The 15,539-nt window shown below is 52.3% G+C and overlaps 1 protein-coding gene across 1 annotated transcript in view; it reads right to left on the bottom strand.

Moving 5' to 3' along the window:
- Positions 1-15,539, bottom strand: part of SMOC2 (SPARC related modular calcium binding 2) — a 113,402-nt gene that overhangs the window by 47,998 nt on the left and 49,865 nt on the right. The window contains exons 7-8 of the mRNA XM_023514647.1: positions 6,940-7,126; positions 411-493 (exon numbers count right to left, since the gene is read on the bottom strand). Coding sequence (XP_023370415.1) covers positions 411-493; positions 6,940-7,126 — 270 coding nt within the window. The remainder of the gene's footprint in view (positions 1-410; positions 494-6,939; positions 7,127-15,539) is intronic.

Consider the following 15,539-nt stretch of genomic DNA (forward strand, 5'->3'; position numbering starts at 1 on the left):
GCAGGGTTAGAGGCTGAGCCAGCCCCCATCTGCAGGGTTGGAGGCTGAGCCACCCTGGGTTAGAACACAGCTGAGCTGGTGGCCATGTCTGCCTGTGTCTGACCACACTCTCTGACCAGGCAGCAGTTTTTAACCTCCAGCATTTCTTATAAGTTTCACGACAGGCCTCAGGCTTCACTGCTGGGGTAACCGTGTGGTGTGGGGATTTGGGGGCATGTCATTTTTCTCTTCCATGTCTGATCTTGGCTCTCAGGGCTTTACCCCCACATGTGACAGCAACCTGGGGACGCCCCGAGTATCCTAGCTGTAGTACCCTCTAACCTCACTCTCTGGTGAGCTGGTTTTCATAGAAACCAGAAGAAGTGTCAACATGGTGGCGGCAACTGGGGGGCCCAGCCCAGGACACTCACCCTGCAGCTGGCGGCCTTTGTACAGGTCCCTGGCTCTGGCGGGGTGTGCCCTGGCCGTGTTGTCACATTTCGGCTGCTCATACCTGCGGTGGGAGAAAAGACAAACACCTGGTCTGAGGCATGGACATTGTTTCCTCCAGTTCTCCAGTGTCTGCCTGTCCTGACCCCAGCACCCAGCAGGGAACATGGTTCTGGGGTGACAGCACCTTGGATGGGACTTCAGTCCTGTCCGTCACCTTTCTGAAAACTTGGTCTAGTGAGACGATTGCTCAGTCCCCAGGAAGAACGTGGCCAGGGGGTGGCTCTCAGCGCAACTCCCCCGCCAACACCTCCTGCCGCCTGTGTGTGACTGAAAAGTGAGGTCTCGTCCTCGGCACAGTCAGAGTGTGGAGGGCAGGGGGTGTGAGCACAGGAAAGGTGTGTGGGAGGGCGGGCAGTGGGATGGCCACTTATCCCGGGGAAGGGGCAGCATTGCAGACGTCACACTGATGTATTACTCAAGGAATAACCCATTTTTAGTCCAACTCAAGAAGTTATAGAAGTTCGTCTGACTGTTAAAAAAAAATCTACTCCTGGTCCCAGCATCAATGGGACCTACAGAAAAGCTCTGGTGGGGGCAGGACCTGAAGTCCTAGCAGGTGGGGTGGCCCGCTGCCCCAGCAAAGCTATTGAACTGACCAGGGGAGCCAGGGCTCCTCAAACCAAAATCAGATAGCATGTGACACAGCCAGACACATGAGTCCCATAGCTTTTGACAAATGCTTGTTCTGCTCCGATGCTGTGGTGTGGGGGACCCAGTGGGACTCAGCCTGTCTAGGGAGGACACAGGTGGCTGAAATAGAGTATGTGGCCACCGTGGGACTCTGCCTCCCAGAGTCCTGCCTCCAAACCAGGGCCAGCTTCTTTCAGCCAGAGTTCCTCACCATGGCTGTCATCAAGCCTAGTCCAAGATGATGAGGGGGCATGAGGAGCCACCAGGCAGGACCATTCTGGGACATAGGGGGGTCCTCGGATGGCAACTCCAGCCCCTGGAATCCGACTACTTGAGGTGCAGGTGTTGGTAACCTCCTTGTGAACTGAGGGGCCCTGGGGTTTATTCCACATCTTTGCAACTGTGAATTGTGCTGCAATCACCATTCACGTGCAGGTGTCTTTTTGATAAGATGACTTCTTTTCCTTTGAGTAGATACCCAGTAGTGGGATTGCTGGATGGAATGGGAGGCTTGCTCTGATGTATTTGAGGAGTCTCAGCACCGTTTTGCACAAAGCTTTGCTGATTTGCAGTCCCACCCACAGCTAGAGCCTTCCTTTCTCTCTGTAGCCACAACTGCATCTATGGCTTCTGGACTTTTTAATAGAATCCATTCTCGTTGGGATAAGGTGACGTCTCATTGCAGTTCTAATTTGCTTCTCCTGATAAGTGAAATTGAGCAATTTTTCACATGCTTATTGGCATTTGTCCATCTTCTTTTGAGAAACTTCTGTTTCTATCTTTTGCCCACTTTTAACTGGGGTTGTTCATTTTCCTCTTGCTGATTATGGATTCTATATTTTAGCTTTGCATTGGATGTCTCGGGTGTGCTTATTTTCTCCCATTCTGTAGACTATTTGCTCTATTGATTATTTCCTTAACTTTGCAGGAGCTGCTTGAAATTATGAGTCTTTGCTATATACCAGCTATCACATTCTAACTCATAGCCATGAGCTCACATTCTTTGGAAATGTGTATATATGGGGCTGTTTGTGTTAGAGTGTGTGTGTGTAAAGACAAAACCTCCCCGGGGGAGCACACACAAGGACTCAGCTGGGGCTGGGCTCAGGAAGCTCTGGCTTGTCCCCAAATGATGAGCCTGGAGATGCTGGGCACTCCTGGGGTGAAAGGTCCTTAATTCAGGTTCTAGTTGGTGCCAGAGAGGCAGGGTGAGGCTGGGGTTATGCCTGGATGGGGGAAAAACTTCACACCCAGGGGCTTGTAGAATGTGAGTTATAAAGAGACAAGAAAACACCCCAGCATCTCCTGATTAGGGGACCCTCTAGAGTCAGGAGAGTGGACGCTGACAGGGCTTTGTGCGCTGCCCCAGCCTCTTGGGGACCCAGCACTCTCCATCCACACGGGTGGTACAGTCGCCTCCTTTCCTGTTCCCAGTCTGAATCTTCTAACTGAGCACAGGGAAGCTCGGCCTGGGACAGCTATTCTACTTTTGTTCCGAGTTTGGGCTGGAGATGTGTCAAAAAGCCCATCACTGATGCTGATATGGAAATGCACATTTGAGCAGCAGCATTACGCTCCCTAAGAGAGTAGTAGGAAAAGCCTGGAACTTGCACAAATGGTATCAATACCTCTGACATCTCAAATCTGAAAAGAAATTCAGATTTGATGTCAATCACCATTCTTTTAAATAGTGTGTTTATATTAACCTGCTTGTACAAGAAAAAAAAAATGAACATTGCTTATCTGTGCCATGTAGCAGCTTCTCTCCTGGGGAGAAGTGCAATTCATGCCATGTGGCCACCTGCTCACATCAGTGGGGGACAGTGCTGGAGTCAGGGACATGGGTGGGAACAGATGGCAGCTGCACAGTGAAGGGCAAACCTCTCTCTTCTGGGCACTAATGTAGTCGCTGGCAATCAGCCTGATTCGCACTTAATCTAAGAGCCCATTCCAGCCATTCCAGCTCTCTTCCCACTGTCAGTGGCCAGGTCGAAACGTGTCCTTTGCCCCAGCTTAGCTCTGACAACAGGTGCCTGGGCTCTGTCCTTCACAGGATTGGCAAACCACAGCCAAGATGTTGATTTCAACACAAAAGGGCAGGAGAACTAGGCAGTTCTGGAGCCTCTGTGGCACCTCTCTGTCCAGAAGCCCCTCCAAGCAGAGACTCCCCCGGGGGAGCTGCCTCCCCCATGGGTGCTGTTCCTGAGTGGTGCGTCTTCATTCTCTTGGACAGAGACCAGAGGAGACAGAGCAGCTGGTAAGGGATGATACTGTTTTTATAGCTTTTCACTGCTGATGAATTTTTAAGGTTTTCTTCCCCATCGGGAAATACAGAAGATGCTTGAGGAAAGCACTAGAGCTGCCACCCAAGTACAGGCTAAAACTGCACAGTGTCTCCCCACATCTGCTTATTTCAGGAAATCACCTTGATGGGACACGGGCTATTCACCCAGTCAGCAGAAGCCTGCGATGCGGCAGCATTACAGCACACACAGAGGGAACAGGCCGGGGGTGCTGGCTGCAGCTCTGCAGACACTGCTCCCCAGAGGTGATCTTGACTGAGCCCCCAGGATGCAGGTCTGCCTGGATGGATTTAAAACACCCCACTTTTTCTGCCAGCGATGGGGTTAGCCAGGGGCATATGATCCGTGGACTCGTTCCAGAGGAGTGTTTTGGCTCCTAAGGAGGAAAGAGGTGGGCTCCTGTGTCCTCTGAGCACTGTGCCATTGGGATGAGACGTCAGGTCTGCTGCAGCCACCTTGTGACCAAGAGGGGTCCTGCCTGGGGGTCGAGCCCACAGCAGATGTCAGAGCAGATTTGGGAGATGTGTCCCAGGCAACACCTTCAAATGATGATCTGGACCCAAACTAAGCTTGCCGCCCCCTGTGCCCCTCAGCGAGGTGCCTGCCGGGTTGTTCACACCCAGCTGTCAGGTTTCTCATCTCAGTACTTAGAACCCAAATCTTCCTAATTGATGTGCCACACCTCCTGCTCAAAACTGCCCCTAATCTGGCCCTGGGACCTCTGCTGTGCAGTGTCTGCATCCTCTGGCCGGGCTGTCCCTCTGTGATGTCCTTCCCCTGCTCCCTGACTCAGTGTCAGCATTTCAGGGAGTTACACCTGGCCATTCATTCATGGCGCCCCCCGTTCCACAGTCCCTCTCCCGATTCTTGTGAATTTTCCTCCAGAACCTTTGTCATTGTACAGCATGCTTACTTATATTTTGCTCATCTGCTGATGTTTTCAGGGTGAGTGAAAGCAGGGGCTTGTCTGTTGGGGTCACTGAATGGTATACCCCTAGCTGCTAGAGCAGTACCTGGAGCTTTGTGGGGCTTCAACTGTTTACTAAATAGAAGTGAATAGACAGGAATGGGTGTTTTTGCAGAGCAGCTAAGAAACCATCTCGCTGTTCACTGGGCCATTCTGGCAGCTTCTCCTGGTGCCAGAGTGTGACCTTACTTCTATCCAGGCAGGGCATCAAGGCTCTGTCCCTGCTGTGGCTTCACACTGCTGTCCCCAGTGCCCCCCCCCATGTCTCTCCCTAGTCTAGTACCCCCAGCTTGCCCCTTTGGGGCTCTAAGCTTCCTATGCTCTTCTTGGAGTCCCCAGGCCTGGCTGTGACCAGCTCCACGTCTCAGGCTCACAGAGGCCTGTCCTGGCCGGCCTGAAACTGCCCCTACTGGGCCCCATAGCCTGCCCTACTGTGTCCCTCACCCCTTTAACTGGCTGCACAAGTAAAAGACACTATAGGGGTGGGGGCTCTCCCCTTCTGCTTTTCTAACAAAATCAAGACTTTTTTGGATATAGAATCTATTCTGAGTGGTTGTGGGTACCAGGGAGGTGACCCCAGCCCAGCCCTGGGTGCTGAAGAAAGGAACATGATGGGCCCTTCCTGGCTACTTGCCAGACTGGCCAGTCCAGGGTCGGGTGCACAGGGAGGTCCGAGCCAGGCCAAGGGAGGAGAAGCACACCGTGGGTGGGCGGGAGGCTTTCCTTACTATCAGAAGAGAAACCGTCTTTTTCTTTCAAAGAAGGTAGCTGCAGCTACATACGATGTCTCTAGAAACCGTGGCAGGAGCCTTAATGCACACCGTGAAGTCCAAGTTGGCAGAGCAGAGAGGGGAAAGTGGCTGTCGCGATTAAGTCTGTGGACTGCTGAGATCACCAAGGAGAGCCCGTCTCATGAGAGCTGTGGGAGGCAGTGAGTCTTGAGACTAGCAGGCTTGGGGATTTTCAGCAGTGGGCAAAGCAGCCCCACCATGAAAAGCTCTTTGTCTGATGTCCCCACACAGGACACAGAGAATGGACCCAGCTGGGGAGGGGGTGGGGGGGCTGTCCCCTGCTTCTCCTCCAAATGTTGCTGATGCTGAATGAATGAAAAAATAACAAAGACAAAAATACAGCAGGAGCCTAGGGAGACTGCTCCGGGGGTTAATTTAAGGCGCTGTCTTGAAACTGAGAGAGGAGAGAACTACTCCCTCCTGCAGGAAGGGGCAGGGAGTAAGAGCTCGGCACTTGCCTTTCCAGCACAAAACTGGGATAAATTTGGGGAAGAATGAAACAGGGCAGATGGCAGGGAAGCGGGAACCCATGTTCCCGTGGGTGCTCTGTGATCACGCTCACAGGTTCTTCAGGGACACCCCCGTCAGTGCTGGCCTCATGCCTGCAGGGCCCCAGGCTGGCAGCCAGTGCCAGGCAAGTGGCTGATAGTGATCTTTCACCTCCACTTAGCTGCAGCTGGTACGAGCCTGAGTTGGGAGGGCAAGCCCCCCACATACACAGTAACCAGGCCGAAGTCCTGGCATGCAGGAGCATCGCTTCCCAGAGCCCCTCAGAGAAAGAACAGCCTACATACATGTGCACAGGGACCAGGGAGTCTCAAACCAGAACGCTGAGAAGATTAACGCTCTCCCTGAGACATGCAGAGCACACATGTTTGAAATAAGCCCTGGCGTCAACCCCGCAGAAGCCAAGCCTCAGCGGCTGGCCTCGGCGCCCACCTGGAACCTGCCCTGTGCAGGCTCCTTCTCTGGCTGCAGTTCAGAGCAGGTCCAGGGTGAGCGATGGCTGCAGCTGGCAGGCGGGGTCAGCCCCCACACGGCCGTTCTCCAGGCAGCAGGGCTCCTGAGCTTTGCCACATAGGCTGGAGATGACATCGTGGCTAAATTTGATAAGACTTGAAAGGTAATATTTTCATGTTTGTGAACTGTTTTTATATAAATCTAAGAAAAAGAATCAAAGAAAGGTGCATAAAAAGAGCTGAGATACATTTCCGCTCACGTTTATACATTTCCTCGGACAGGGAACTCTTGCTCTTCAGATGCTATTATGAAATTATTTGCTTTGCTCAAACTCACACAAAACCTGAGTGAACAAGTTGTTCTTATATTACAGACCCCTGAAAACTGCTTTGACCCTGGCCCATCCCACATTCTCACTTTTCTGAAGTGACGATTTCAGGACCCACGTATCTGTACAAAGCCTCCCTGGACTCCTGCAGCTCAGTCAATGTTGAGCTCCTTGCCAAAGCCCCAGGGCCTTCGCAGTATGTAGCCCAGCCTGGCACAGGGAAGGCCGTGGCCCTAGAGGAATGCTGTGCTCTGGTGTCCGACGGCCTCAGCCATCACTTTTCCCAGGTGGCCTCTGCACAGAAAGCAGAGGACATGGCTGGTGTTTACATAGCCACCACTCAGAGGTGGCTGGTCCAGACTGACCTTGTCCAGCAGGTGCCAGCACCACAGTGGGTAGAGGGGGACACAGGAGGGACATAACTGCTTGCTGTTCATGCCCCTGAGCCCCTTACTGTGGGTGCTTTACCTTGTGGATGTGCCAGGAATGGGGCGTCCTGTGTCCACCAGGACACACCAGCAGTACCCCGTGGAGGGGTGGCACTGCACAGGCTTGTAGAGGCCGCCATGTGCACACTCGGGGATCACCACGTTCTCGTTCTTGGGCTGCCTGGCTTCCTCAAGGGCCGACTGATGCTCCTGGTCACAGGACGACACTGCAGTGAAGGAGGAGACAGAAACATCAGCAGAGCCCAGGGGATCCTCATATACAGAGCTTCTGGAAAGTGCCTCCGGGAAGGCACAGAGAATGGGCCAAAGAAGGGGTGGTCAACTCTGGGCATGGTCCACGTCCTGGTCCCATCAAGTCCAAGGTGCTCCCACAATCGCTGACCTAAGGTGTCCTTGAAAAGGATGGACATGCTTTCCTTAGCACATGGTGAACTCACAAGTCAGCATACACAGTCACCTTGGACAGGTGACCCACAGGTGGACCTGACACCCAGGTCAGACCCAGACCTGAGGCTGGACTCTTCCAGGCCCCAGAGCCACAAGCCAATGGCACACGTGCCAAGTGTCCTGCAGAGAAGAGCTTGTCTGGCTTTAGGACACCCCTTGTACAGCCCCTCCGGGGAGGCAACCTGGCTGAACACCCCTCTCCCTTCCCCAGGCCCAGCGGAGGCTGAGTCTAGGCAGAACAGGGTCTCCGTGTCTGCAAGCACAAAACAGGGCAAAGTTCCTCTGCAGTATTTCTGAAGCAAGCTTTTCTATTAGAAATTAGCAAAGAATAAGAGTCCTCTGTCCTTACTGGACAATGTTCTTACTGAGGTCAGGGGCCAGGCATGGTGCTCTGTGAGCACTGAAACTCATTCACATAAAAATAAAATAGCAGCTTTTAAAATCGTGCATTGCCATGTATAAAAGTCTGTGTCTTTGCATGTTAATAACCTCAGTTTCTCCTTAGTATTTAGACATGTATAATTATATTCATCTGTTGCCCCAAACAATTACACCAAGAATACCTTAGACCAGCGGTTCTCAACCTTCCTAATGCCATGACCCTTTAATACAGTTCCTCATGTTGTTGTGACCCCCAACTGTATGAAAGGGAACTATATTAATGAGGAACTGTATTAAAGGGTCACGGCATCAGGAAGGTTGAGAACCACTGCCTTAGACTGTGTGTGTGCTGACACCACAGACCTGCACACACACGCCTGGCCAGCCCACACCTGGGGGGACAGATGAGTAGTGTCGAGGGAGAAACCCTTTCCCTAGCCCACTGGTGGAGGCAGTAGGAACACCTGGTGGAACGGCCCAGGGGCCAGCCTCTCTGTGCAGGCTGAAAGAGGAGACTTGTAAGAGGGATCACGAGGTGAGGTGTCAGGATCTCTCCCAGTGCTCAGTGATTTTCAATAAATTGTGCATTAAGCCTCCTTGGAACAGGCCAGCTGTGGAGTACGAGGTTTCATGACCATAAGGGTGAGAGCAGGAAATTGGGGCGCCTTAGGAAGTGATGAGTGTGCGCCTGTGGTTCCAACCCCCTGCTAGAGCCCCGAGGTGCAGGTCCCCGCACCCAGGACTGCCCTAAGCTGGCACCAGGGACAGTCCTGAGGGCTGAAGACATCATCTGTGGAGAACCTGGCCCGCCCCCGTGTTCTCTGCATGCTGCCACTAACATTATGTTTCCAGTGCTAAAAAAGAAAACCCTGGCTCACAGCCATCTCTCAGTACATTTCTTTTGAGGAAATAAATCATAGTAATAACATGGATTGTTAGAAAACTGCCTACATCTTAGCTTCTCTGATAACTATTTATAAGACAAGAATAACCACATATGTAATTTTCTGATGAGTTTATTACTGACTGTATTACCAAATGTTGCTATGAGATTTTTGGTAAATATATAATTTTTGTGTATTCATTGGAAAAAATCTGTTACCTTTCAGATTCCTCCCTATATTCCTATTTCCATATGACTAAGATTATTTTCTGACTGTGGACTCATCGCTGTACTCAGCCTGGTGAAACAGTGGATGACAACAAGGCTGGCCTGTGTCTACTGACTGACGCCGTGCAGGGCACTCTCAGAACCCAGGTAGCATTCAAATGTCACAGCTAGTGCTCAAAATAGGTTGGATGAACAATAGAGAAAAAGAAATTGCTCATCAGCTGAAGTTTCCTGCCAGTCGTGTTTAAGCTCTGCACTTTCTTTCTAGATTTTGCTTAGCACATGCACGGATGAGTAAAAACAAACCCTGCAGAGTTAATGCCGCTAACTTAAGAAAGTAAAAAGGCAGACCACAGAGGTGAGGAGACAGTCTTGATTTATCTGACGAAGATTCCCAGTTATATGAATAACTCCTACAGACTAATACAGATGAAAAACCCAGTCTAATTTTTGCAAAGTTTACAACAGACACTTCAAAACGAGAGAGGTGATTGAACAGTAAGTACTTGGACAAACTGTTCATCTTCACCCGCTATCATGAAAATGCACACAAAGCCCAAGGCGAGACATCGAGAGATGTCTGCTGGGGCCAAGTTTCAAGCACCCACCCAGTGCTGGCAGGGCCAGGGGATGAGGAGAGCCCTGGTGAGTTCCTCCTATGAGTGTAGATGGTTAAGGCCACTTGAGGAATCTGCTCCTTTTATTTATTTCTTCAGGAGTAATTAAAACACACACTCACAAATGACCGGCATGAGAATGGGTTAAATGATAGGTATCTCCATTTATAACAGCCCCAACCTTGGAGGAAAAACAGGATGTCCATTATTTGGGAAGTGCAGACACAAATTGCATGTGGTTAAGGTATACGATTATGTGCGTGAATTGCCGGGGTGAATACGTAACACATGCAGCCCACAGGGTTGAGTCACAAAACTGTTACACTGATCCAAAAGGGACAAAAATAAAGGGGTCCCCAGTGCGCTATTCCCCTTATGTGAGACTGCAGAACAGACAGGGGTAACATGTGGTGACTGAGGCATCGGCGACGACGCATACGGGGTTGTTCTCCCGGGAGGATGTGCCTGCCCAGGGGAGCAGGGTGCCTGGCAGGTGCACGGCCCACACACACCTCACAGCATGCTGGCACCGCACCTCCCCTCTGTGTAGCTGTTCTCAGCAAGCACAGTGGCTGCCGAAAGCAGCCTCACAAAGTCCTCTCCATACATATAAAATAAGGATTCTAAGAGATGAGAAGATAGTTGTCACTTTTTAATTGGCAATTTACCTTTCCCCTTTGGAATGTCTTATAGTGGACAGTATGTCAGATTCAATGATGTGCAAAAATACATGTGAAAATATTTTTAAGCACCTTCACTCCCCTGAAATAACCCTTAATGAATGCTTCTTTTTTCTCTTTTTAAAAATTTTTTCCCAGAGAACTCAGTGTTGTAATATATGAGCACTCTATTCAACAGAGTTATCACCACAAATGTGGTATAAAGAAGCGGACATGAGAATCAGAAACGGCGCCAAGTTAGATGTGACATGTGCAAGTTTAGCTTTGTTTACAGTAACACTCTGAGCCTGGAAGTGCTGACTTTACTGGCAGGAAGTTGTTTTCATTAGAAAGTGAGAATCAGACCACAGAATGTGTCGAATCTGTTTAGGTCCTTTGTCCAAAGGACTTGGGTTAAGGCAGCTGTGACTTGGCTTCCCCCCGTCTGTGTCTCATGCTGTGTCTCAGCTTCCTTCACGAGCCTCTCACTGGCCTGCTTACATTTCCTCTGCCCGCCCCAACCTTGTTACTCCTGGCTGGCCTGACGCCCCCGTTTTCGCAGGCCTGCCCACACTGCACTGACGTGCATGGACTGGAGTTTGTTTACACCTAATGGCTACTGCCAAGTCCCAATTACCACAGCAGCAGCCACCTGGAAGGCCAGGAGCACGCCGGTCCTGAGCGGAGGCTCTCCCTGCAGCGCTCGGCAGCCCCCCGAGCTGTCCTCACCCTCCCTTAGTCTGTGCCCACTGAGGATAACAACACCCTGTGTCCAGGGATGAGGGCACCACGTGGGCCCACGCCATCCTCTCTCCCTGTCACATGGCTTTGCAGCTCTCCCGACAAGCCTGAGTACACTTCCCTTGCCAGAGACTTTGGGCTTTCACATGTGACCTGACTGTGGCTACTGGGCGACCTGGACCTGACCCGAGTGGGGCCCAGCAGTGCTCAAGTGCCAGGATCCACCTCCCGGGCTGGTGCCATGATAAGAGCACCTCTGGTCTCCTCACTCTTGTGGGGTGGGACAGGCGTGTGAGCCAGAGCCCTGCATCCTGGAGTCCCCAGAAAGCCCCCAGGTCAGCGGATGCATGTGGGGCAAACCCACCCGTGACTGGTGACATTGGGGGTGTCCATGTGAGGGAAGCTATGTGGCTCAGTTGTCACTGTATCTTCAGCTTCAGAGGGCAGACTGATGTCTTTCATTATTTTCACATCTCCTTACAGTATTTTCAGAATCATCTCAACAAACATTCTGAGGTGAGTTCCCAGGCATTGTCTCCCAGGTGCTCCGCAGCCCCTATCCCAGCCTCAGTTGTCACCAAACTGCCACCAGTGGACACCACACACCAGGCACTGGCCAGCTGCACCTTTGCCAGGTCAGAGGAAACCAGCCATGGTTTCTAAGAGTGCTGGGCTCACCTGAGGCCCACAGCTCTGGGGCATCCTTGAGAGCAAAGATTTTCCACTGGTGCACCATGAGAGGATCAATGTGCCACAAAAAGTTTTGAAGATCATCAAATTATTTTCAAAAGAAGTTCAAAGTACAGTAAGTATATACATATTTTTTACTCTTTTTTACTTTTGATCAACATAACTTAAGTAGATACAAAAGTTTAACTATAGGCTCAAGTGTGCTGTGAGATAAAAAAGGTTGAAACTCACTGCTTTAGAGAAAGGGCCAGTTAAGGTGGTGACCGTCATCCCCACAGTGGATGATGGCTTTAAGCAATATGAGGCCACAAGACACACACAACACAGAATAGCAGGCAACACAAACATTAACAAACCAAGATGAAACACAGGGCAACGTAGCAGCAGGCAGTGATCGGCAAGTGCCAGCTGCAGTGCCACCACCGCTGCTCAGTGCCAAGGGCCAGTGTTCCCGAGGAGCTCACACACTGTCACCAGCCTGGTCAGCACATGGAGAAAATGATGCCTTTTCTGCTTGTTTCATCCTTGTTCTACTAAATTTTACCAGGAACACAAATGCTACAGGGTCCATGTGATGTAAATTACTTTTACATAAATACTGGATACAGATATTTTCACAGCCAGTAGACTCTAAAAGTTTAACTGTTATATATAAAGGAGGTCTGAGAAGTAAAAAAGGAAGTTAAAAAATGTTGCAGTTAAAAAAGAATCCCACAGGGCGGCGCCTGTGGCTCGGTGAGTAGGGTGCTGGCCCCATATACCAAGGGTGGCGGGTTTGAACCCGACCCCAGCCAAACTGCAAACAAAAAACAGCCAGGCATTGTGGCAGGTGCCTGTAGTCCCAGCTACTCAGGAGGCTGAGGCAAGAGAATCGCCTAAGCCAAAGAGCTGGAGGTTGCTGTGACCTGTGATGCCACAGCACTCTACCAAGGGCGACAAAGTGAGACACTGTCTCTTAAAAAAAAAAAAAAAAAAAAGAATGCCACATTTAAAAATATTCAGCTGGATATGGTGATTCATGCCTATAATCCCAGCACCCTGGGAGGCTATGGTGGGTGGATTGCCTGAGCTCAGGAGTTGAGATAGGCCCAAGCAAGAGCAAGACCTTGTCTCTACTAAAAACAGAAAAATTAACTGGGCATTGTGGTGGGACCCTATAGTCCCAGCTACTCAGGAGATTGAGGCAGGAGAATCTCTTCAGCCCAAGACTTTGAGGTTGCTGTGACCTGTGACGCCACCGTACTCTACCCAAGGTGACAGTGAGACTCTGTCTCAAACCCCCCCCCTTGCAAATTTCAGAGATGAAGCAATGAAGAATTTGTTTAGTTGGACTCCACTTTTCTAAAAGCACATGTGTCTCACACAAACAGAGATTGGAGCTTCGCCTGTGGCTCTGAGGGCTCAGGTCAGTGCAGTGGACATGCTCGGTGTGACTGAGAGAAGCCTGAACATCACGGAGGAAGCCAAGCCCGAGGGCTCCCCAGGCAGATTCCAGGCTCCTGCACATGGAGGCAAGGGCTCCCCAGGAGGATTCCAGGCTCCTGCAGGTGGAGGTGAGGGCTCCCCAGGCAGATTCCATGCTCCTGTACATGGAGGCGAGGGCTCCCCAGGCAGATTCCACGCTCCTGTACATGGAGGCGAGGGCTCCCCAGGAGGATTCCAGGCTCCTGCAGGTGGAGGTGAGGGCTCCCCAGGATTCCCGGCTCCTGCACATGGAGGCGAAGGCTCCCCAGGAGGATTCCCGGCTCCTGCAGGTGGAGGTGAGGGCTCCCCAGGAGGATTCCCGGCTCCTGCAGGTGGAGGTGAGGGCTCCCCAGGAGGATTCCCGGCTCCTGCAGGTGGAGGTGAGGGTTCCCCAGGAGGATTCCCGGCTCCTGCACATGGAGGTGAGGGCTCCCCAGGTGGATTCTGGGCTCCTGCACATGGAGGCGAAGGCTCCCCAGGAGGATTCCAGGCTCCTGCACATGGAGGCGAGGGCTCCCCAGGTGGATTCCGGGCTCCTGCACGTGGAGGTGAGGGCTCCCCAGGAGGATTCCAGGCTCCTGCACATAGAGGCGAGGGCTCCCCAGGTGGATTCCAGGTTCCTGTAGGCAGAGGTAAGGGCTTCCCAGGTGGATTCCCAGCTCTTGTAGGTGGAGGTGAGGGCTCCCGTGGCAGACTCCAGGCTCCTGCAGGCAGAGGCAAGAGCTCCCCAGGTGGATTCCGGGGCTCCCGCAGGTGGAGGCAAGGGCTCTCCAGGTGGATTCCAGAGAAGTCTCCAGAATGGACCCATAGGTCCTGCCACCCTGACAAGAGTGGGGCCAGGGCACAGCTGGGAGCATGAGCTGGCAGTGCTTCCATCCCACTAGCCTTGTGGGCCTCGGACACACCCACCAGGGCTCAGGGTCTGTGCCTGCATCTGCTTCCTGCAGAGAAGATGGACCCAGCTGGGTTCTGTCTTCACAGGTCTCAGAGATGCCCAAAGCCCTGCAGGAGCTCTGGCCTTCTCCGCTGAGGACGCTGGGGACTGCTTCCTCCACCTGCCCCTAGGCCCCTGCCCACAGAGCTTGGTCCACCTCACAGGGGCTACACCCCACTGCACTGGTGCTGCCCATAACTTATTTTTCCAGCAGTTTCCCTTGGCGTGCTAAGAGATAGAGATACAAACTTATAAGGCTGAGAAGGGGGACACCAAGAAGGGAACATTACTGGTAAAGACACGTCTCAGCTTACATTCAGCGCTCTTTGTAAACCCTACTGTCTGCTGCCAGTTCAAGTCACAGAATAACTGTTTTCAAATGTTTCGCTGCAAAACCCTACAGCTCAGTGGAGACCTGACCATGCCACACTAACCCTGGGTGGGTATGGCTGCCGGGAGGCTGGCAGGGCCCACACCGCGGGGCCCAGCACGATCTCCAAATGCTTCCGTCACCTTCCTGCCAGGCCTGAGGGTCAGTTTAGTTTGAAGCCCTTCCTGAGAGGGAGGAAGCCTGGGGAGCCCCTTTGACAGCCATGGTCAGAGAGGACAGATTCTAAATATTTAACTTGTGGAGATGAGCAGGGGCCACAGGAGACATCACCCGCAGCATGAAGTCACCTAATAAGGAAACGTTTTTGCTCTGGTTTATGCAAGGGGCAGTCGTCAGCCGCGTGCTGCCTCTGTACATTCGTTATGTCCGGGGGTTTGTTTTGATTTAGAAGGAGGAGGGCCTTCCCCCAGGGGGTCTGGAGATCTTCAGGGAGGTCAGGGAGGGCAGCGCCCAGCACAGCAGGAACATCTCATCTGCGTAGTGTTGAGAGGGTTCACAGGCCTACCACCCACACGCGATCCTGGTATTTCCCTCTCAGTTTGAGCAGAATTCCTGGGGGGGGGGTGGGAATCCAAGCCCCAAAGGCACCTGCAGGTGTTCAGGTGGACACCCCTCCTCACCGCCCACACCCACCCCTGCACATCTGCACCTCTGTGATGTTACTCACACCAGAATGCCCTCCCACTCCACAAGGCCCTGGCAACACTGGTCCCCAAGGAATGCCACCACTCCAGGTCACCTCTGCCACCTGCTCCATCACAGGGTCCCCACATCCTGCTGACAAGGGCCGTCCTACTCTGCTTCCATAGCCCTGCTTACCGCCACCCACCCAACGGTGCCCTCAGGCCCTGGGCCAACCCCCTGACCTGCAGGCTTCAAGATAGCTCCACTTCTTGGCCCCTGCCTAGACCTCGAGTGCGTAGGAACAGGAGTTGCAGGATAGACCTCGAGTGTATGAGAAAAGGGGTTGCAGGATAGACCTCGAGTGTGTAGGAAAAGGGGTTGCTGGATAGACCTCGAGTGTGTGGGAAGAGGGGTTGCTGGATAGACCTCGAGTGTGTGGGAAGAGGGGTTGCTGGATAGACCTCGAGTGTGCGGGAACAGGGGTTGCAGGGTAGACCTCGAGTGTGCGGGAACAGGGGTTGCAGGGTAGACCTCGAGTGTGCGGGAACAGGGGTTGCAGG

The sequence above is a fragment of the Otolemur garnettii genome, unplaced genomic scaffold, assembly GCF_000181295.1.
Source record: "Otolemur garnettii isolate 467f Iridium unplaced genomic scaffold, OtoGar3 scaffold00056, whole genome shotgun sequence".
Classification (NCBI taxonomy): Eukaryota; Metazoa; Chordata; class Mammalia; order Primates; family Galagidae; genus Otolemur; species Otolemur garnettii.